Below are 22,126 nucleotides of genomic sequence, written 5' to 3'. Positions count from 1 at the left end.
CTTCTTCTTCTTCTTCTTTTTTTTTTTTTTGACAAGGTTTCTCTGTAGCTTTGGTGCCTGTCCTGGAACTAGCTCTTGTAGACCAGGCTGGCCTCAATCTCACAGAGATCCGCCTGCCTCTGCCTCCAGAGTGCTGGGATTAAAGGCATACGCCACTAGCGCCCTGCTCAGGGAGAATTTGTAAACGAAAACGCATTGGATGTAGTGCTGGCACCACACTGCACGATTCTGAAATTTTCAGTAAGTCTTTCAGTAAGACTTCCCTGATCTTAGTTGCCGATTCTGAAGCTCTTCACTCAGGCATCCTGGAAATGAAGCGCTTGCTTCTGTCTTCCTGAACTTTCAAACTCATGATATATCTCTTTTTCCTCTTCCTAGAGCCCGGTCATGTAACAGATATTGATTCCCCTCAGGCCCCAACATATGGCATAGCAAAGTAGGAGTTCACTTTTCACCGGGGAAAATATTCAAGAACTTAACGGGAACATCCTACAGAGAGCTGGTTGAGCAAGGGTTGGAGAGCGAAGGTTCCAATGAGGAAGAACCCTTACTCTGAGGACATAAAGCTTCGTAACGTCGCCCCCACGTGGCGGCAGGAGGCAGTTACCATCGCCCGCAGTGGGAAGGGCGAGGGCTGGTTCCCTCTGGACCACATGAAGCTCTGTGCTATGAAGCCCTGGTAAATATTAGGCACAATGGGAGATCTGATGTAACCATGGTAGGAAAAAATGGGTGAATCTAGTGCAGAGAATGATGTGTGGAGTGAGGGACTATCAGCAGACTTAACGACAACTATTAGCTCCCTTTCTTAACAAGAATCTCTAGAGATTTCCTCTGACCTAAAAAGAGAAATCGTCCTGTCTATATGCGTTCTACTGAGTCACAGAGGGAGCATAAAGCTATGACTTTTCTGCAGTTAAATTAAAAAGGCCATTTTTTTTTATTTTGTGGATTTGCATTTATATGACTATAGCATTGAGATATGGATCATCCATTCTTCTGAACTTGTCATTGACTTCCAGAATAGAAGATGCGAAGCTATATTGACCAAACACGGATGCCTGTAGTTCAAACTGTTGAAGTTATAGACAACATCTTTCAAAAATGTGAAGACAGAGTACTAGATCAAAGGCAACATCTCTACACAATGCAGTTTTCTGGGATGGGAGCCAGCCCGTGGTCACTGAACTTGTTAGGAAGCAGACTTTTAGCCAGATCGTGGTGGTCCACGCCTTTAATCCCAGCACTTAGGAGGCAGAGGCAGGGGATCTCTGTGAGTTTGAGGCCAGCCTGGTCTACAGAGCGAGTTCCAGGACAGGCTCCAAAGCTATGCAGAGAAACCTTGTCTCTGTAAACAAATAAAAAAAAAAAATTTAAAATTGCTCTTCGAGCAGATGAGGGAGGGGGACTTGATCGGGGGAGGGGGAGGGAAATGGGAAGCGGTTGCGGGGACGAGGCAGAAATCCTTAATAAATAAATAAATTTAAAAAATAAAAAAAATTTATTTATATGACATTATGGGGAAAATATCTATAAGGCTGTTTTTATATCTTTGTTTCAAACACCGTTTCCATCTTCTAGGACAATGAATGCACACATCTCACTCCTGATATTTTAGAAGAACCATGTCATTCTGATTCTAGAGCACCAAAAGAAAGGACAAGGTATTGTTCCCATTACATGTAGGAAGGGTAAAATGATGATCAAAGTTTCAACTATGTATGAATGTAGGTATCAAGAATAAAATAGAAAGTGAGGAGGTATGTAAGACATTTTTTTTTTCTTGAACAGATTTTCAGCAATGATGTTTTTCTTCAGACTTAATGAAGATGATTGCAGTTTGAATTGGCAACAGTATAGGAGTGGATTGTGTGACCTCCTGGTCTACTAGATTTTAGAATTATGGATTATATGCTGTAGACATACCTATATAAAATCTTCAGGTTCATGCATAGACCGTTCAATGAGGACACATTTTCCCTATGTTAAGGAGGACCAGCCTCCAGAAAGCACAGGGCCTCCACAGGCATATCCAGAATTGGTGAGGCTAAACTTTTCTATCTGACGAGGGTTAGGAAAAAAGGCATATACAAACTCTCCTAATAGTTTCCTTCTTTATTCTTTCTCTTCTTTGTTCTCTATTTTCTCTCTCTCCTCTCATGTTGTTTTATAGTTTTTATACCCCAACAAAATCTTCCAGGCAGTACAAGAGTCAAAACAATTGTGTTCCATTTTTCAAGTGAATAATTATAGGTAAAAACATGTTTTTCGTCTCTCTCAGGTGATTAAACATTTTATATGCTACAGGTAAAAAACAAATTATCCCAAGAAATTTGCTATTGATTAACCATGCAACAAACAAAGTGCTTTTGTCAGGTCTTTTACTGGAAGGCTACATCTTGCAGTTAAAAAGAAAGGGCCAATTTGTAGCTGGAGACTGTTCTTTTCTTCCTAGCCATCCAGACCCAAATAATCACACAGAAACTATATTAATCACAACACTGTTTGACCTATTAGCTCAGGCTTCCTACTAGCTAATGCTTACACGTTAAATTAACCCATTTCTATTAATCTGTGTTTTACCATGAGGCTGTGTAGATAGATAAGTAGCTCTCTCCTCACTGAGAATAGAAAGTTGAGAGATGAGACACAGTGAAAAAATCCTGAACCGTCTCTCTTAATAATAAGATGGAAGGTGAGTGTCAGCAACCTAACTAACTATGAAGGAATCATTGAGTTTTTCACATTCCCTTTTGGATGAAGAAAAGGTGACAGACATTTGCAGGAAGATGCTAGGAATTCCCAAGTCACTACACGTGTAAGTCAAGGGCAGCCATCAAGGTCTACAGTCCATGTCCTTTTTAGAGATGACAGCATTTCACTGTCATTCTATTTATGCCATATAGTGACTCCTGTTAAATTGTGAGTGAATTTGGGAGTTACAGGCACTTGGCATATAACCCAGGTGGCTTGATTTCCCCTCCTGTGTCCCAGCACGACCGACTTCAGTGAAGATATTTGTTCGCTTTTCTAGCTTCCAGCCATGGCTTGGTTCCAGGTGATGCCGTTTCTCTTTGCTTTGCTACTGCAATCATTGCCCACAGAAGGAAAGGTAAGTTAAGGTGGGAACATCCTCTCAGAGCACGCGTCAACTTTGGAAAAGGGCAGGCCACTTTGAGAGCAGAAGAATGCAGAGTGTCTGATAGGTGGCAAAGTGCCTATGGGTGTCATGGAGCACTTCTCTAGAAGGCAGAAATAGGGGACTAAGTCTTCTGTTCCATCTCTCATGGCTGTGGTGGCCTGCAGTCACATGTGCCCTTGGGATACTTGAAAAGCCAAAGTATATTCCAAGGAGAAGGTTCACAGGTGTGAACAACATAGCACAAGTCCAACCACAACAGACTTCACTAGTATTCTATGGTCAATAAACAGATAATATATTTCATATAATTGGTTAAATAATAGTAAAGCTCATAGCACTGTTGTTAAGAATTACCAGACTTGCCAGGTGAACACAGTAGAAGTGTATTCTCTACAACTGTCGGGGCTAGAAGTCTGAAATTGAGGTCTCTCTGGTGGACTTAGGAAGGAACTGATTCTTTCCTTTCTCTTATAGTGACTTCTGCCAATTGTTGTTGCCCTTTGGCAGATGGCTATGTCACTCCAACCTCTTCCTTCTTGTTCATATAATCTCCTCTGTGTTTCTCAGGAAATCACTGGGCCCGATATTCAGGTTCCAATTAGGTACTTTAGAATAATATTGTGTCAAGATCTTGAATTGATTACTTCTGTAAAGACATTTTCTTCCCAGATAAGACCATATTTATAGATCTCTTGAATGTGTTATGTGTTATATTTAGGGGGCAATTACTCAATTTATCACAAATAAATATATTGATATTGCTGAAATTTACTTTCACACTTTAATAGGTCATCTCCAATTAAAATCACATGTCACGCACAACTCATATTTTAAAGAGACAGCATGTAATATGGATTTAAAGAGCTAATTAATTATGGGTCTTCTACTCCAAGGATTTTCTATGTTCTTTGTTTCTTTCCATTTCTATGTGGTTGCTCAGAAATAAAATTTACATTTTCTTTTCCTGTTTCAGTATATTTATCTCTTTCTTTATTGTTTACAAATAACTGGACTTGTTTCTAAAATCTTTTTGTGTTTATCAGTGATCTTGGTATTAGCACATATAATATTGTTACTGTGCGGAATCTTGAATTCAGACCCCCTATTTCACACATGATTTTATGAACAAGGCCAGCCATCCTTGTCGGTGTGTGTAAGTAAGGCTCACAGATGGAGTTCTCCTTCTGACCTGGAAGCCTGCAAATGTGAGATACTATCATCATTGTTGTCTCTTTTCATACTCTTCTATGACTTTTAGAACTCAACATTAGCTAGAAATTAAGACCTTGATAGTTGTTCAGCTCCTATTTGGCATTCATAACTGAAACCAGTCTGAGAATCACATTTGTTTTTCCCAAATAGTTTATATTTATTGGACGTTTTTATATGACAGATACTGTGCTAGGTCCCTACAATATTCTTTTTCTTTTTTCACTTTTTAAAAAGAACTCTATTTATTGAGCTATTTATTTTTCTCCACTCGCCTCCTTTTCTCTCCCCTCCCCTCATCTTTCTCCCATGGTCCCCATGCTCCAAATTTACTCAGGAGATCTTGTCTTTTTCTACTTTCCATGTAGATTAGATCCATGTATGTCTCTCTTAGGGTCCTCATTGTTGTCTAGGTTCTCTGGGATTGTGAATTGTAGGCTGGTTTTTCTTTGCTTTATGTCTAAGAGCCACTTGTGAGTGAGTACATGTTATTTGTCTTTCTGGGTTACCTCACTCAATATAATATTTTCTAGATCCATTCGTTTGCCCGCAAATTTCAAGATGTCATTATAATAGCCAAATTCTTAGACTGGAGGAAGTTTGCTTCTTATTCCCAAAGACTTTTTATAACAGTTTTCCATCTTTTCTTCCTTAAATGATTTTCCTTCGGACCTCACAATTTTATTACTTCCTGGTTCAACTCTTGGCCTTTGTTCCTAAAAGTCATTATCCAGTGAGATGTCATTGGATTTTGGCACCACTAATTGCTTACTGATAATCTCTCTCAGCATGACTTTCTATGTTTCTCTCTGGTCCGATGAAAACTGTACATCTTTTAAAATCCCAACCAAGAATCATCTTTTGTGAACTGTTTGTTATCCTTAATAAATTGATCTCTCTTCATATAGACTTCACCTATCAGATTTGTTTTTTTAATTTATTTATTTATTAAGGATTTCTGCCTCCTCCCTGCCACCGCCTCCCATTTCCCTCCCCCTCCTCCAATCAAGTCCCCCTCCCTCATCAGCTCGAAGAGCAATCAGGGTTCCCTGACCTGTGAGAAGCCCAAGGACCGCCCACCTCCATCCAGGTCTAGTAAGGTGAGCATCTAAACTGCCTAGGCTTCCCCAAAGCCAGTACGTGCAGTAGGATCAAAAACCCATTGCCATTGTTCTTGTGTTCTCAGTAGTCCTCATTGTCTGCTATGTTCAGCTAGTCCTGTTTTATCCCATGCTTTTTCAGACCCAGGCCAGCTGGCCTTGGTGAATTCCTGATTTGAAGAAGTCATATTTTTTATGCCTTATGAACTCTTAAGGATAGATTCTGACTTTTGGTAATTTTAGACTTGATATATATCTTACTTTCTGACCTCTCCAATAAAACTCTATTGATATTCATATAAAAATAATCATAGCTATACATAGAAATTTCAAGACAAAACGTAATGGAATAACAATCAGAAAGTATTTCTTACCCTAAGAAACCAATTTTAATGCATTTAAAACACATTTTTAATTGATTTTAATGAGCTATACATTTTTTCTCCCCTCCATTCTCCCCTCCCCTTCAACCCTCTCCCATGCTCCCATGCTCCCAATTTACTCAAGAGATCATGTCTTTTTCCACTTCCCATGTAGATGAGATTTGTTTATCTCTCTCTTGTGAATTGTAGGCTGGTTTTCTTTGCTTTATGACTAAAAGCCACTTATAAGTGAGTACATATGATACTTGTCCTTCTGAGTCTGGGTTACCTCACTCAATATGTGATGTTTTCTAGATCCATCTATTTGCTTGCAAAATTCAAGATGTAATTTTTTTCTGTGTAGTGCCCCATTGTGTAAATGTACCACATTTTCCTTCCTTATCCATTCTTCAGTCAAGGGGCATTTAGGTTGTTTCCAGGTTCTGGCTATGACAAACAATGTTACTATGAACACAGTTGAGCACATGTCCTTGTGGTATGATTGAGCATCCTTTGGATATATATCCAAAAGTGGTTTATTTGGTCTTGAGTTAGGTTTTTTCCTAATTTTCTGAGAAATCATCATACTGATATTCAAAAGGGCTGTACGAATTTGCACTCCCACCAGCATTACAGAAGTGTTCTCTTTGTTCCTCATCCTCTCCAGCATAAGCTGTCATCAGTGTTTTTGATCTTGGCCATTCTTACAGGTGTAAAATGAAATCTCAGAGTTGTTTTGATTTGCATTTCTCTGAAGGCTAAGGATATTGAGCATTTCCTTAGGTGTCTTTCAGCCATTTTGTATTCCTCTGTTGAGAGTTCTCTGTTTATTTCTATACCCCATTTTTTATTGGATTATTTGCTCTTTGGTGACCATTTTCTTGGATTCTTTATATATTTTGAAGATCAGTCCTCTGTCTGATGTGGAGTTGGTGAAGATTTTTTTCCCATTCTGTAGGCTGCCATTTTGTTTTGTTGATTATGCTGTTTGCTTTACAGAAGCTTTTCAGTTTCAGGACATTCCATTTATCAATCGTTTCTCTCAGAGTCTGTGCTACTGGGTTATATTTAGGAAGTGGTCTCCTGTGCCAATGCATTCAAGTGTACTTCTTACTTTCTCTTTTATGAGGTTCAGTGTGGTTGGCTTTTTGTTGAGGTGCTTGATCCATTTGGACTTGAGTTTTGTGCATGGTGATAGATATGGAACTATTTTCAATCTTCTACATGTTATGTTTCCTGTCATGCCAGCACCATTTGTTAAATATGCTTTATTTTTTCCATTGTATATTTTTTTGCTTCTTTGTCAAAAATCAGATGTTTGTAGGTGTGTGAATTAATATCTGGGCCTTCGATCTGGTTCTATTGTTCCTCCTGTCTAGAAACCAATATTTTTATGTTTTGAAGTTAATTTAAGTCACATTTTGAGAATAACGGGAACATGGGAATGTTTGGTAATTCTGGGATTGGTCATTGCTGATGCTTGTTTTTGCATCCACTATCAAGTATGAATCTATGTTTGTGCTGCTTCTGCTAGCTCAAGGCATTATCTAATAGTCTGTGTCCTTAGGAACACAAAGCAGAGGTCAAAATGGACAGAGGGTAGAAAATGGCCAATGCTGTGTAATCAGAAGCATGAGAATAGAAACTTGAGAGTCTTGAGGGAGTTCAGTATTATGAAGAACAGTCAAGTAACTTATTCCAAAGTGTCAGAAAACCTACTATGAACAGCGTGTCTATTAGACATACTTCAGAATCTTGCTCACACACTTGGAACACTGCACCTTTGTATAAATTTAAGCTTAGAACCTGTCTAACAACCAAAAGTCCCATTCTGCTCTGAGATTTAGCTGCCATGTGCATATGATCATGAAGATAAGCTGAAAATATGAACACTGGACCAATCACATTTCACTAGTAAACTGAATAAAGTAAGAAACATTCCATTCAATAGATGAACTTGCTGCCCTCTAATTGTGTGGGAAACATTTGAAAATATTTAAGAAGTATGTATTGAACAATCTTGGAAAATGTGCTGCCTAATGGTTTTGCCCATGTGCTGGACAGGAGATGGGAATTAAGACTGAATCTGCAAGTCTTATTACAAATGCAGATGCCACAGAGAGCAATCTTCTCTGTCGTCTATGGATCATGGGGTTCCCTCACCATACCTAATTGTGGTTTGAACAAATGCAAAAGGATAAGTCTTAGGCCTTCTGCTTTGAGTGTTTGATGACAAAATGTTATCTCATTTTTAATCTAAATTTGATATGTATTATGTTTCCCCCTCTATCAACTCCTCTCGGATCCTCTCCATCTCCATATTCACCCAACTTCATGTTCTTTCTCTCTCTCTAACAAAACGAAACAAAGCAAAACAAAATCACAACCAAAATCCAAAATGCAAAAGCAAAACAAACAAAAATACAAATAAAAAATGCCAAAACAAGTAAAATCATAATGGCATCTGTTTGTGATTGACAAACTATTCTTGGGCATAGGGCCTGCCCTGGAGCACAGTTGTACTCACTGTGGAAGTTTAGTACAATTGGACCCCATAATCTTGTAGGATATGACACTGTTAGGAGACATAACTTTGTTGAAGTAGTTGTGACCTTGTTGGAGGAAGTGTGTCACTGTGGTGGTGGGCTTTGAGGTTTCCTAAGTTCAGGATACTGTTCAGATAGTCAGTCAACTTCCTATTGTCTGCAAGCTAAGGTGTAGCCAACAGAATGCCTGTCTGCACATCATCATATTCCCCACTATGATGATAATGGACTTAACCTTTGAAACTATAAGCCAGTCACCACAATTAAATGTTTTCTTCATAAGAGTTGCCAAGGTCATGGTGTCTCTTCATAGCAATAGCAAAAACCTTAGCTAAGACACTGATACTTCATTGGAGAAGAATGATTTTTTTTCTTTGCCAGCAGATAGCTACTCAGTTAGGGGTGGGACTCCATGTCAAGTTTCAGTTCTCAAGCCTGGGATTTTTGTTTGGTGAACCTCTGCAGATCTTTTGTGTATTGCCACAGTCTCTGTGAGTCCATATGTGTATTGGTCTTGTGTTTGGAATACACTTTTTTCTTGGAGTCACCATCACTTTTGCCTTTAGCAACATTAAGTTCCCTCTTCTGCATAGATCCCTGAATCTTGGTGGTGGTGGTGGTGGTATGTGTGGTGGGGACGATTTTGTTTCGGTCATCTCACTTAGGACGGTGTGTTCCAAAGTCTGTTACTCTCTGCACATTGGCCTATTGTAGGTCTACTGAAAGTTCTCCTCTACTGAAAGAAGAGGCTTCTCTGATGAGACCTGAATGATGCACTGATCTATAGTATAGCGATATGTCATTATTTTATTGTTATGTTCCTGTACCAGAATAATAGTAGGTTTTCCTTTAGATCAAATGGCCCATGTAGTCTCAGGTTCTTTGCCACTTTAGCGTTGTCAGAACTTGGTTCCAGCTCATGGAATAGGCCCTAAATTCAATCAAAAAGTGGTGTGTTCCTTTCCTAATATTGATGTCCTATTGCACCAGTCTAACATGCAGGCACTGTTGTAAGTCTCATGGTTTGTATCTGGCCAATATGATCAATATTTATTGATCAACCTTTATTCTCTGGTCATGTTCAGAGTACCTCCCTGAACCATCTCTTACAGGACTGCATTAACACACACATACACACCCACACCAATGAAAGCTGAAATAAAATATGAAAATATCATTTGTGACCTCAGAGGAGTTTTTGTCTAGGAATGAATTACTCATCATTTCCAAGTCTTCTGTCTACTTATTCCTATTAAAATTGTTGACGCAGATGTATTGGCATTGCCGAACAACTAATACTTTTCTATTTGGGTGATGTTATGGGATACTAATTTTAAGTGATTATTTTTTGTTGTTGTCGAAGTAATTTTGTCACTGTTTGTCATCTACAAAAACGTTAAAAGTTCTTTTCCCCCAGGACCCTGCTTTTGCTGCCCTCTTAACCGGGCAGGTGCAAGTTCAAAGAGAGATTGTGAATAAGCACAATGAACTGCGGAGAGCAGTTAACCCCACAGCCAGCAACATGCTAAAAATGGTAAGAGACTGTGGTGGAAATGAGGTGAGCCAGCTGTGGGGGAGGAACAGCTGGAGATGACTTAACATCATGGTTTAAAGCATTCCTTACTTCTGGAAGGACCAGGCTTCAGCAACTCAGGAACTGGGGGCCGGGAACAACAGAGTCAGCACACTCAATTTGATTTTTCTCTCTGAGGGGGTAAGACTTATCTGTGGCCAGCGAAAAAGGGAATAACACACACACATGCGCAAAACACACACACACACACACACACACACACACACACACACACACACCACCTTTAGGATTTCTCTATTATCTCCCTCTCATCTTTTTATTTCTTTTATTACCTCTATCCAGAAATATCCCTTCTGTGTATTTATTTTTTCCCTTACAGCTTAAAAAACCCAACAGATTCATTTAAACAATATAAAATTACAGTGTAGTTACATTTATTTATTTATTTTTAAAAAGGAAAACAAACTATCTTTTTTTTTTTCATTTTACATACCAATCCCAGTTCTCATTACCTCCCCACTTCCCATTCCCTCCACCTTCCCTCCACCCCATCCCCTATCCATTCCTCAGAGAGGGCATATTGCTTTGGGGAAGGTCCAAGACCCACCCTTCTATATCTCAGAAGGTAATATAAAAAATCTCAAAAGAATAACAAATATAAACTTTTATTTATGAAGAGGAATCAGTCAGTATTACCTTAAATTTTCAGGGTGCACACCCACACATCAACAGTTTTTTTTTTATATCAGGAAGTTGATGCAGAAATGGGTACAAGGAATTGATCATCCCCTTGATCACCAACCCATCCTAGAAAGAAAGGCATGTGAGCTAATAAAAACATGGCTATAGCCAGGCGGTGGTGGCGCACGCCTTTAATCCCAGCACTCGGGAGGGAGAGGCAGGCGGTTTACAAGAGCTAGTTCCGGGACAGGCACAAAAGCTACAGAGAAACTCTGTCTCGAAAAACCAAAAAAAACCCAAAAAACCCAGAAAAAACATGGCTATATTTGTTCTTGTTTCTTGACCTCAAAGAGTCCCTCAATCAACTGCCTTCCTAAACTTTTAAACTGTTCCATAAGATTTTCTATCCTAAAGCCATTAACAAAGACATCTTAACTTAACCTTGGTCATTATGTAAAGCTTTGTTTCAGCTATGATGCACACCGAAACCTATGAACACATCTCCCAAGATGGAGACTAAGAGAATTTAAGCTAGCCTTGTCTAGGAAACAATTGTTTTTTTTTAATCATTAACCTAAGCTACACTCTATGTGACTCCTCAAGAGAAATTCCTAAGTTCTAGCTGGTGACACTTCCTTGTTCTTAATGTCTATCCTTTGCAGAGCCTGCTTTGTCAAAGGTGGTGGCAACACCATATCCTGTCTTTACCTATATTAGTTTTTCCACTAAACTAACCCCTATCGAGTACTTCCCACTTTCTCTTCTATCAGGTTCAGTGTGTTCGGACTGATATTGAGGTCTTTAATCCATTTGGATTTGAGTTTTGTGCATGGTGATAGATATGGATCTATTTTCATTCTTCTACAGATTGACATCCAGTTTTGCCAGCACCATTTGTTGAAGATGCTCTCTTTTTTCCATTGTATACTTTTAGCTCCTTTATCGAAGATCAGGTGTTCATAGGTTTGTGGGTTAATGTCAGGGTCTTCTATTCGATTCCATTGGTCGACTTCTCTGTTTTTATGCCAATACCAAGCTGTTTTCAATACTGTAGCTCTGTAATAGAGTTTGAAGTCAGGGATGGTAATGCCTCCAGACAGCACATGGGCACAGGAGACCACTTCCTATGTATAACCCCAGCAGCACAGACACTAAGGGCATCATTGAATAAATGGGACTTCCTGAGGCTGAGAAGCTTCTGTAAAGCAAAGGACACTGTCACTAAGACAAAAAGACAACCCACTGACTGGGAGAAGATCTTCACCAACCCTGCAACTGACAAAGGTTTGATCTCCAAAATATATAAAGAACTCAAGAAACTAGACCGTAAAAGGCTAACCAACCCAATTATAAAATGGGGCACTGATCTGAACAGAGAATTCTCAACAGAAGAACTTCAAATGGCCAAAAGACACTTAAGGTCATGCTCAACTTCCTTAGCGATCAGGGAAATGCAAATCAAGACAACTTTAAGATACCACCTTACACCTGTCAGAATGGCTAAAATAAAAAACACCAATGATAGCCTTTGTTGGAGAGGTTGTGGAGAAAGGGGTACACTCACCCATTGCTGGTGGGAATGCAAACTTGTGCAACCACTCTGGAAAGCAGTGTTTCGGTTTCTCAGGAAATTCGGGATCAACCTACCCCTGGATCCAGCAATACCACTCTTGGGAATATACCCAAGAGAGGCCCTATCATACAACAAAAGTATATGCTCAACTATGTTCATGGCAGCATTGTTTGTAATAGCCAGAACCTGGAAACAACATAGATGCCCTTCAACGGAAGAATGGATGAAGAAAGTATGGAATATATACATATTAGAGTATTACTCAGCAGTAAAAAACAAGGACTTCTTGAATTTTGCATACAAATGGATGGAAATAGAAAACACTATCCTGAGTGAGGTAAGCCAGACACAAAAAGAGGAACATGGGATGTACTCACTCATATTTGGTTTCTAGCCATAAATAAAGGACATTGAGCCTATAATTCATGTTCCTAGAGAAGCTAAATAAGGTGAATCCAAAGACAAACACATAGGCATCCTCAGGAATATTAACCTTCATCAGGCGATGAAAAGAGACAGAGACAGAGACCCACACGGGAGCACCGGACAGAAATCTCAAGGTCCAAATCAGGAGCAGAAGGAGACGGAGCACGAGCAAGGAACTCAGGACCACGAGGGGTGCACCCACACACTAAGACAATGGGGATGTTCTATTGGGATCTCACCAAGGCCAGCTGGCCTAGGTCTGAAAAAGCATGGGATAAATCCGGACTAGCTGAACATAGCAGACAATGAGGAATACTGAGAATTCAAGAACAATTGCAGTGGGTTTTTGATCCTACTGCACGTACTGGCTTTGTGGGAGCCTAGGCAGTTTGAATGCTCACCTTAGGAGACCTGGATAGAGGTGGGCAGTCCTTGGGCTTCCCACAGGTCAGGGAACCCTGATTGCTCTTCGAGCAGATGAGGGAGGGGGACTTGATCGGGGGAGGGGGACGGAAATGGGAAGCGGTTGTGGGGACGAGGCAGAAATCCTTAATAAATAAATAAATTAAAAAAATAAAAAAAAATAAACTAACCCCTATCACAATCCCTTACTGTGTTTGTTAAAACCCTTAATCATCAAAATTCTATCTAAACTAACATTATTATTGCATAAATCATTGTTTCAGTTAAACAGCATGGCTTAGGTGGAAATCATCCTCATAATAATCCACAAGTAAAAATGCCCAGCAGAACAGGATATTTTTGTGAGATAATCACACAACATTAAAAGCAGTGGAATTCTCCCCACACCTGTTGACACCATGCCTGATACTAGAGAAAATTGTCAGCAGCAAATATGCCAAGACAGCAATAGCAAGAGACTATTCTGGATTTGAAACCCTTGGGGCCTATTTGAGATTCAGCCATCAGTGCTCTGTGTCTGATCTCCTGAAGCTCAGTTGCCACCTGCTGCACCTCTGACATTGCTGCCTAGAGTTCCTGTTTTGATTTTGCTATTTTACTAATTTATTTATTTATTCATTTTTATGTGAGAAAGAGTCCATTGTTCTCATTTTCAACATGGCTAAAAGACATTTCAGGTTTTTTATCTAATAAGTTAGGCAGAATTAGAAACCAACCCTTTGAGAATCCTGTGTGAAACATTTTGTTCATTGTCTTTCCTTGGCACGCATCAAGGCATTTTCTGTCTTTCAGGGTCTTACTTCTTGAGAGGAATTTTTTTTTATGTGTTTCTGTGTGTGAGGGTGGCCATGCACAGGCATTAGATCCCCACTAGAAGTTGGTTTATGGACAGCAATGGGAACCAAACACAGGACTTCTGCAAATGAGAAGTAGGTTCTCTCAGTCACAGAGTCATCTCTCCATTCTCAATACTACACTCTTCTTCATATACACTACTTTCCAGCACACAATACTACTATCCCTTTATCTCATCCAAGCCCATCTCTTCCACCTGAAAGGAATAGGCATCAAAGAACTTTGGAATAACTCAGAACACCTTATAATATTAAAACATCATTAGAGCGCTTCACATGTATCAGTATTTAGCATCATTCACAAACATCATAGATGTGGCTTTATTGTTGAGTATTTTGCCCTTTTACATAACCTTGATAGACTTCTCTTCCTGTGGAAACAAAATTAAAACATGCAAAAGAGACATTTTAATAACAGTCATAATTAGAAAAATCTTCCAATGAAATTTTAAAGTTTTGCTAACCAATCAAATTATATGCTTTCGTTATGGTTGGATCATTAAATGTAGTTTTCTTTTTCTTTTGATATTTAGGAATGGAGCGTAGAAACAACCGGAAATGCTCAGAAGTGGGCTGATAAGTGTACTTTAGAGCACAGTAATCCAGAAACCCGAAAAACCAGTATGTACTTTTATATATATGACTGCTTCATAAGTGAATAAATTCAACAATATCAGGTATTTCTAGGATATTACATTAATAATTTGCACATAAATGGTATTAGTGCTATCTTTCCAAGCCATTTATGATTTAAATATAATTATAACGTGGTTCATGTTTGTTTATATTATGCAAATGTTTCATGTGATTATCATTTGTTCTCTCTGAGCTCAGAAGCACAGCAGAGCATGTGGCATCCTGTAGTAATACGAGCAGCGGGGCTGAGTTCCCAGCACCCCGGCCGCCCACATGGCTAGCTTATGCCCCGAAATAATTACACGGAAACTGTATTCTTTTAAACACTGCTTGGCCCATTAGTTTCAGTTTCTTACTGGCTAGCTCTTACATATCGATCTAACCCATTTCAAATAATCTGTGTAGCTCCACGAGCTGGCTTACCAGGAAAGATCTTAACCTGCATCTGTCTGGAGTGGGAGAATCATGGCGACTCCTTGACTCAGCTTCTTTCTCCCAGCATTCTGTTCTGTTTACTCCTCCCACCTATGTTTTAACCTATGAGGCCAAGCAGTTTCTTTATTACTTAACCAATGAAATTAACACAAAACAGAAGACTCTCCCCCCATCAGCATCCTTTATTGCAAAAATTCTCAAATTAGAAAAACAACATTAGGGAGAAAAAGACAGGCCAGAGAACACACTGAAGTCAGGTCACACTAGATGTTTTTCTTGAAGCCTTACAAAATCTCATCACCTGCCCCCACATTTTGATAATGCACAGCTGTTCAGTATTCTGATATCTATTTTTTTTTTTTTGGTTTTTCGAGACAGGGTTTCTCTGCGGTTTGGGAGCCTGTCCTGGAACTAGCTCTTGTAGACCAGGCTGGTCTCGATCTCACAGAGATCCGCCTGCATCTGCCTCCCAAGTGCTGGGATTAAAGGTGTGCACCACCACCGCCCTGCTCTGATATCTATTTTTATGATATACACCTGATTGTGTTCAGTTGTTCATTAGTTTTGCTGCAAAATACTTGATGTTTTGAAATCATAATCAAAAATCGTGGAGGCTGAATATTTTAAGAAAACATGTAATTGTTGACCCCTTCTCTTTCCTAGGCCTGCATCACAATGCTGAGAGCACATGACACATACACACATAAAGAATTTAGTGCCGAGTTAGCTGCAGTTTTGACAGTGCAATTGGAGAAGAATGGAACATTCTCCATTTAACAGAATGGAGCATTCACAGCCGCCTCAAATATTTGCATACTTAGGCCAGCTTAACTGTCTGAGATGACTGTCTTCTCATATGATTAATATATTATTAATCTATTAATTAGTTAATTAATCTAAGAAGCAGGCACCATGCCCCCACCTCAACCAACAATTACCCAGCATAGGCACGATGGCAAGTACAGCATTTTGCTGTATAGTCAATTTATTTTGCCGTTGAATGTTTTAATGTTTTCCTCATAAATATTTTCCTTCCCAGGTACCAGATGTGGTGAAAATCTCTATATGTCAAGTGACCCTACTCCTTGGTCAACCTTAATTCAAAGCTGGTATGACGAAAATGAATATTTTACTTACGGTGTAGGAGCACAACCCAGTGCAGCTGTTGGACATTATACTCAGGTGAGCAGATGGATGGAGATGCCATAGTAATAAACACTGCAAAACAATGACAAAAGCTTTGCCAGCAGATGACCCATTCCTACGTTCAATTGAGGAGACAGGCTGAGTGGGTATTATATAGTTCTGTCATTTGATTGATTCCTTAAGATATATTAATTTATGCCCAGGGTCTGGAGAATTAATGATAGGAAAGCATGCAGTATAACCTTTCATTACAAATGGATAAAATAGTGATCCCACATAACATGCTTAGTTTTAAAAGGTATTAAAAATAAAATTTTATTACTGTGATACTCAAAATAAAAATTTTATATGGTAAATGTTAATGACTATTATAGCCACATATTTATATTCTATATAGGGCAATATTTATTTTTGAATATTTTACCACCTTTCTATTAAACATCCAAGCATTTGTCTTGTAGGTTGTTTGGTATTCATCTTACAAAATTGGATGTGGAGTTGCTTACTGTCCCAATCAAAATACCCTAAAATATTTCTACGTTTGCCAATACTGTCCTGCGTAAGTACGCACTTCAGAATTGTGTGTAATTTTACCTGCAAACTCATATTTGAAAGTTATTATATAAAGCAAACCAGAATCAGAAATGTAACCCCACCAAGTGAAGAGCAAATGTCAGGGTTTTATTGTGAAGATCTAGGCAATGTTAATTTGTCAGAGACGAGTGCAGTTCTGAATGTAAAGATCTAAGATCTCCATCTTCACTGATGAAATGATGTCCTTTCTTTCAACTATCCTTCCTTAGGTCCTTCATTCAAGGAACCTTGCGTTGTGAATTTTTCTCAGGTTTCACGTTATCTGTTTTGCTAATTTCACACTGCAGGACTTTACATTTTTAATGCTAGGGTAAATAATCAGTTGTTTTGCAAAAGGGATTGAACTTGATTTCACCAATTTTTCTATTCAAATATTTCGATTCCTTGTTACCTACAAAATAGGAAAACCTTACATCGGTCACGCAAACTTTGCTATTCCACGTGTCTAGCCACAACATACTTTCCGTTTTAATTTTACTTACTCTTTGGAAGGGGTGGGGACCACGCTTCTTGTTAGATTTGTTGAGTGATGGTTACTCAGGTGAAAGAAGACTTGAGTAGGAGAGCTTAGAACTCAGAATTTGTTTCTCTGCCAATACATCTTTTAACGTTGACTAGAGAAAGTTCACAGACCATGGAGATTTGTAACTAAATTTATTCCTTGATCATAAAAGCATCCCACGAGCAGATGCAAGAAACCAGATATGGAATGGATAGAGGGAGGAAGCTGGGGGATGAACCTATAGCGCTTGTGTAGAACCCTCATGGTTTGTTTCTCTAAGTGTGTGCTCAATACACCGAGACTCAATGCAAACTGACATTCTCTTCATAGTAACTATACAATTCTCATACAGAGCAGCTTAAGTACATGCTACTAGCCATGCACAAACGGTATGAACTCACTCTCAGCCAGAAAACAAATGCTGAAACTTTATTTTCGATTTTAGAGTAACCGTGGACTAGCTCAGCTTTCCAATATTAGTAGTTTTCTATTACCACTGCCATTTATGAGATATTCTTTCTCTAGAGTGATGGGATTCCTAAACCCACACCTGGGAGTGTCTTGCCTTAGTAATGATTTCATCTGTCTGGCAATTGAAGGGGACAATTCTAGATGCCAGTTACCTCCATTTCCTTACTTAGTTTGATGAATTATTGTGGCTAGAGAGACAGTGTGTCCTTGTTGGTCTTGGTTGTCACCCTGACACAGCTGGGAATAAGCTTCCAATTAGGGAATTTCCTGTACTAAATTGGCCCGGGTCCCTGTTTGTGAGGCCATTTTCTGCTGGCTAATGTAGGAGGGTCTGGCCCATTGCTGGCCATGCAACCTTTAGGTAGGTAGACCTAGCCTGAAGGAAAGGTAGCTGAACTTGAGCCTGGGTGTAGCCTGTGAGCAGCATTTAAATCTGCACTGTGCCTTCTTCAGCTCCTGCCTCCAGGTTCCTGCCACAACTTTCCTCAATGACAGATTGTAAGCTATGAGTCAAATAAAACCCTTCCCGCCCCCGCAAAGTCTCTTTTAGTCATTGTTTTATCTTAGCAACAGACAGCAACTTAGAGCAAAGGGGTTCATGTGTGAAGTGTGTTCTTAATTGTTGTTGTTGTCTGAGTTATGATGTGGAAATCAGTATTTTCAGTTTTGTTTATAAAATGATGTAAACAAAATTGAAAATCATGCATAACCATGAACATGTGTTCACTGATCCTTTGGTCTATAAAAGAGCAATGAGAGAAAAATAATTGTATGCTTTAAATTTCAGCGGTAACAATGTGTTGACAAAGGGCACTCCTTACAAGCAAGGGGAACCGTGTGCTAGCTGTCCCAATAACTGTGATAACGGATTATGCAGTAAGTGTGAGGGGAGCCACTGGTGGGTTATAAGACAGTCAGTATGTTATCTATCTGGAAACGGTTAAACCAGCTAAGTGATGTATTCTTAGAAGAAGAAAAAAATTTACTCAGGAGAAGCACTTAAATAAATAGTTTATACACTTTACTAACTTATATTTTATTTGTAATGAGAAGAATTTTACCTGAGCTACATAGTGGACCTTCTACCCTCGGTGAGAGTGATGTGCAGAGACTATTATTCACCTTGCAAGTCATTCACGTATTGTTCTTTAAACTTAATATCAACAGGCCCAAAGTGATATTAAAAAAAAAAAAACAAATCATGGTGCTGGAGAAATAGCTCCACAATTAAGAACATTTGCTGTTCTTGCAGAGGACCTGGGTTCCATTGCCATAACTGATCTTAGTGGTTCATAACTGCCCATGACTCCAGTTTCAAGATACTTGAAGTCCACTTTCAGGTACCTGAATGCAGGTACTGGACATATAGACCTGCAGGCACACATAATTCTCATAACTTAAAAAATTCATATTCTGTATACCTGCATGAATTGAGATCCTGCTTTTCCTCTTACATCCCCTAGTACTAGTCTTTGAAAAAAAATGTTGATTTTTTTTTTCATTTCTCTAGTATATTTAGAAACATACTATTTACTTTTAAAATTATCATTTTTTCCTATAATTGGGTGGTAGTTTTTTTTGCAAATATTTAATTACAATATCTAATGTGCATATACTATTGGTTTATAGAGAAAACATGGCTACAAATGAATAAATAACATAAAAGCCATGTATCTTATTTTTCGTTAACAGAAACAGGCATAACTATTGGGGCCCAACACTTCAAATGTTTTTTGTTTAAATTACTGTTAATGACAGAATTGAATCACTCACTGAGATTTTTACCTTTCAAATATGTTCTCTTTTATTTAGCATCATTCCTGACTCAATTCTATAGCTATAATTTTAAAATATTAGTATCAAAGCTACAGACTAATAAGAAAATGTGTTGAATCACTATACCTCTGCAGAATTCTACTTGCTAAACAGTTAGGAATATACCCTACTTTCAGTGAGTATAAAACAGGAAATTTTTTAAATAAAAGGAGGTGTCAGTCATGTGTCCTAAAACCTTCTGGCACCAGGATACAGAAATCGCAAATGGGAGCAAGTTCAGAAGCAGCGGGGAAACAGTTTAAATGCTGCAATGGGTATTGTTGCATTGTGAGCCAAATAAACGGGGCCCGAGTGCTGTCTTCATGCTTGCCAGGAGTAGATGGACTATACCTGCTTGGTTCCTGCTCCAGAATTAGAAGCAAAGTTATTAGAATGCTCTGTCCTTGAGATTGTAGGAGGGCTTCAAAGAGACCATACCCAATAATTGTACTTTTAAAAAGCAGCCTAAGAGAATGACACCATGTGACAGAGTTCACATAGAAGGTTCTTTTTTTTTTTTTAAAATTGATTTTATTGAGCTAAACATTTTTCTCTGCTAGGGAGATTTTTATTAGGGGAAAGGGAACATAAAAAAGTGGGAAGGGAAGGGGGGAGACTGACTTCTGAGGACCAGAGCAGCAGAAGAGAAGAGATGAAGGGAGGGAAGAGGAGGGGGAGAGGAGAGAGAGAAGGGGGAACACAGAAAGGCAGAGGAGCAGAGAGGGGGGCAGAGAGAGACAGAGAGAAAGAGAAAGATAGGAGGTGAGCAGGACCTTTTCAGAAGGGAATGTAGTGAATGTGTTCAGGAGGTGCTCTTAGGCTCTGTGTGGCTACAGCTGTCAGAACCCCAACGGCAGGCCAGTATAGATTCCTGAATACTAACACCCATAAATAATCAACTTTGAGGGTCTGAGGAAAACATGGCATACTGTTCTTGTTTCAGCCCATTCACAAAGGGCATTTACTCCTGAAAGTGTAAAGTTAGGTTTCCAGAATGGGAGATAAGAGGAGTCTCTGTAACATCTGTCTGAGAAGATTAGCCACGAATGTGATCTTGGGTACTTGAAATGACCGAGTTAGGCTAAGAAACTAATTGAGTTTATGATGCACCAAAATAGCTACATTTATCTAGTGGCTTCTGCATCAGACTCAGCAGTTATAGATATGCTTATATCTCTTTTTCTCTTTGACTGCCAGGGGATATAAGTAAGTAAACTCATTTTAGAAATATGCCATTGAATTAAAAATAAGAAAAAGTGATGGGTGAGCCAGTGGCCTCAGCCAATGGGTCTTCCCTGGGTCACTTGAGACCACCACAGTGGCAATAATGCTAGTGTGTTTCTCATTTCTACCTCTCCATGGATGTTTTAATGGGTGGGCTTTTCTGCTGCTACTTTTCTGCTTTTCAGATAATGGCAATAAGTTAACCCAAACTGTTTTCATTGCAGCCAATAGCTGTGAGTTTGAAGATTCCCTTAGTAACTGTGAGGCCTTGAAGAAATCAGCAGGCTGTGAACATGAACTGCTGATGGAAAAGTGCAAGGCTACCTGCCTATGTGAAAACAAAATCCATTAACATGCCCAGGGCACAGCAAGAAGGACTTCATGAAAAGGGGATGCAGTTTTCAGCTGAGGCATGCCAGGGAAACCTAGAGGAGATTAGTGATAAGTTGGATCCCAAATGACAAAGCTTTTCCCTCCCTGCATTTACACAGAAATCTCTTTCATACGGCTATTTAAAAAGGTGTCATTTAGGATGACAACTTTTTGATTATTACCAATGTTGGCGCTTTAAACATAGTGGATTGAGTTGGATGCAGAACTTTGAAAGTTGTATGAACACAGGTCATCATTCATCATTAGAACTTTGAAAAAAAGAGAACTATGTGTGTCTTAAAGCAACTTGCAACAAGATAGTGGACTGTAATAACGTCACCACCAATCTACTCTACAGTGTCTCCCAGGATAAAGCCTGACATCTGAATTTGTCCTATGTCCTTTTAATTAAACACAGGCAATCATCCTTTTCAATAAAGAACTTCAGCAACTACACAGATGCATTTTTCATGTAATATTTTTTTTTTTTTAGAATTTCTCTGTGTAACAGTGTTACCCTGTCCTGGAACTTGCTTTATAGACCGGGCTAGCCTGGAACTAACTGAGATCCACCTGCTTCTGCCTCCAAAGTTCTGGGATTAAAGGTGTGCGCCTCCACTGCCCAGCTTAATTTTTATGTGACATTTATATATTATGTCTTTTTAAAGTCAAGTGGTTGTGGAACTAAGAGTTGGAACAAGTTCTTAGAGTAAATGACCTTATATTGTAAACCTAGAGGATTCATTGCTATTATTAAGCACATTCATTCTTGCTGTAGACCCATGAATGTCAGTGGAAATCTACAGAAATAACATTTCTTCATTGCTGCTTTGAGAAATCAATTGTCTCATAATCTGTTTTGTATCATTTCCCCTTTTAAATTTTTTAATACAGTGTCATAACAGTGTACTCACAAATGAACTGTTTTAGTTTGACTTTCTGGAAAGTCATGTATTAGTCAGGTTTCTCTGCAGGAACTGATGGAATGGATCTATATTCATTAAAAGATGGTTTATTAGATTGGTTTATAGGTTGTAGTCTAGTTAATCCAACAATGACTGTCTCCTGACTAAGTCCAAGA

At 38.9% G+C, this 22,126-nt stretch overlaps 1 protein-coding gene across 1 annotated transcript; it reads left to right on the top strand.

Annotated features, from left to right (window-relative positions):
* Positions 1–3,043: 3,043 nt before the first annotated feature.
* LOC121451015 (cysteine-rich secretory protein 2-like) lies at positions 3,044–21,025 on the top strand. Its single transcript, XM_041656466.1, has 7 exons — positions 3,044–3,112; positions 9,777–9,893; positions 14,384–14,471; positions 15,961–16,103; positions 16,529–16,626; positions 18,422–18,510; positions 20,898–21,025. Exons 1-7 carry the CDS (start codon positions 3,044–3,046, stop codon positions 21,023–21,025), a joined length of 732 nt encoding a protein of 243 aa, XP_041512400.1.
* The last annotated feature ends 1,101 nt before the right edge of the window (positions 21,026–22,126 follow it).

The sequence above is a fragment of the Microtus oregoni genome, unplaced genomic scaffold, assembly GCF_018167655.1.
Source record: "Microtus oregoni isolate MIOR12 unplaced genomic scaffold, Mior012 000007F_ref0000211, whole genome shotgun sequence".
In the NCBI taxonomy this organism is placed as follows: Eukaryota; Metazoa; Chordata; class Mammalia; order Rodentia; family Cricetidae; genus Microtus; species Microtus oregoni.
The sequence above is the reverse complement of the archived record's forward strand: the minus strand, read 5'-3'. Positions and strand labels throughout refer to the sequence as shown.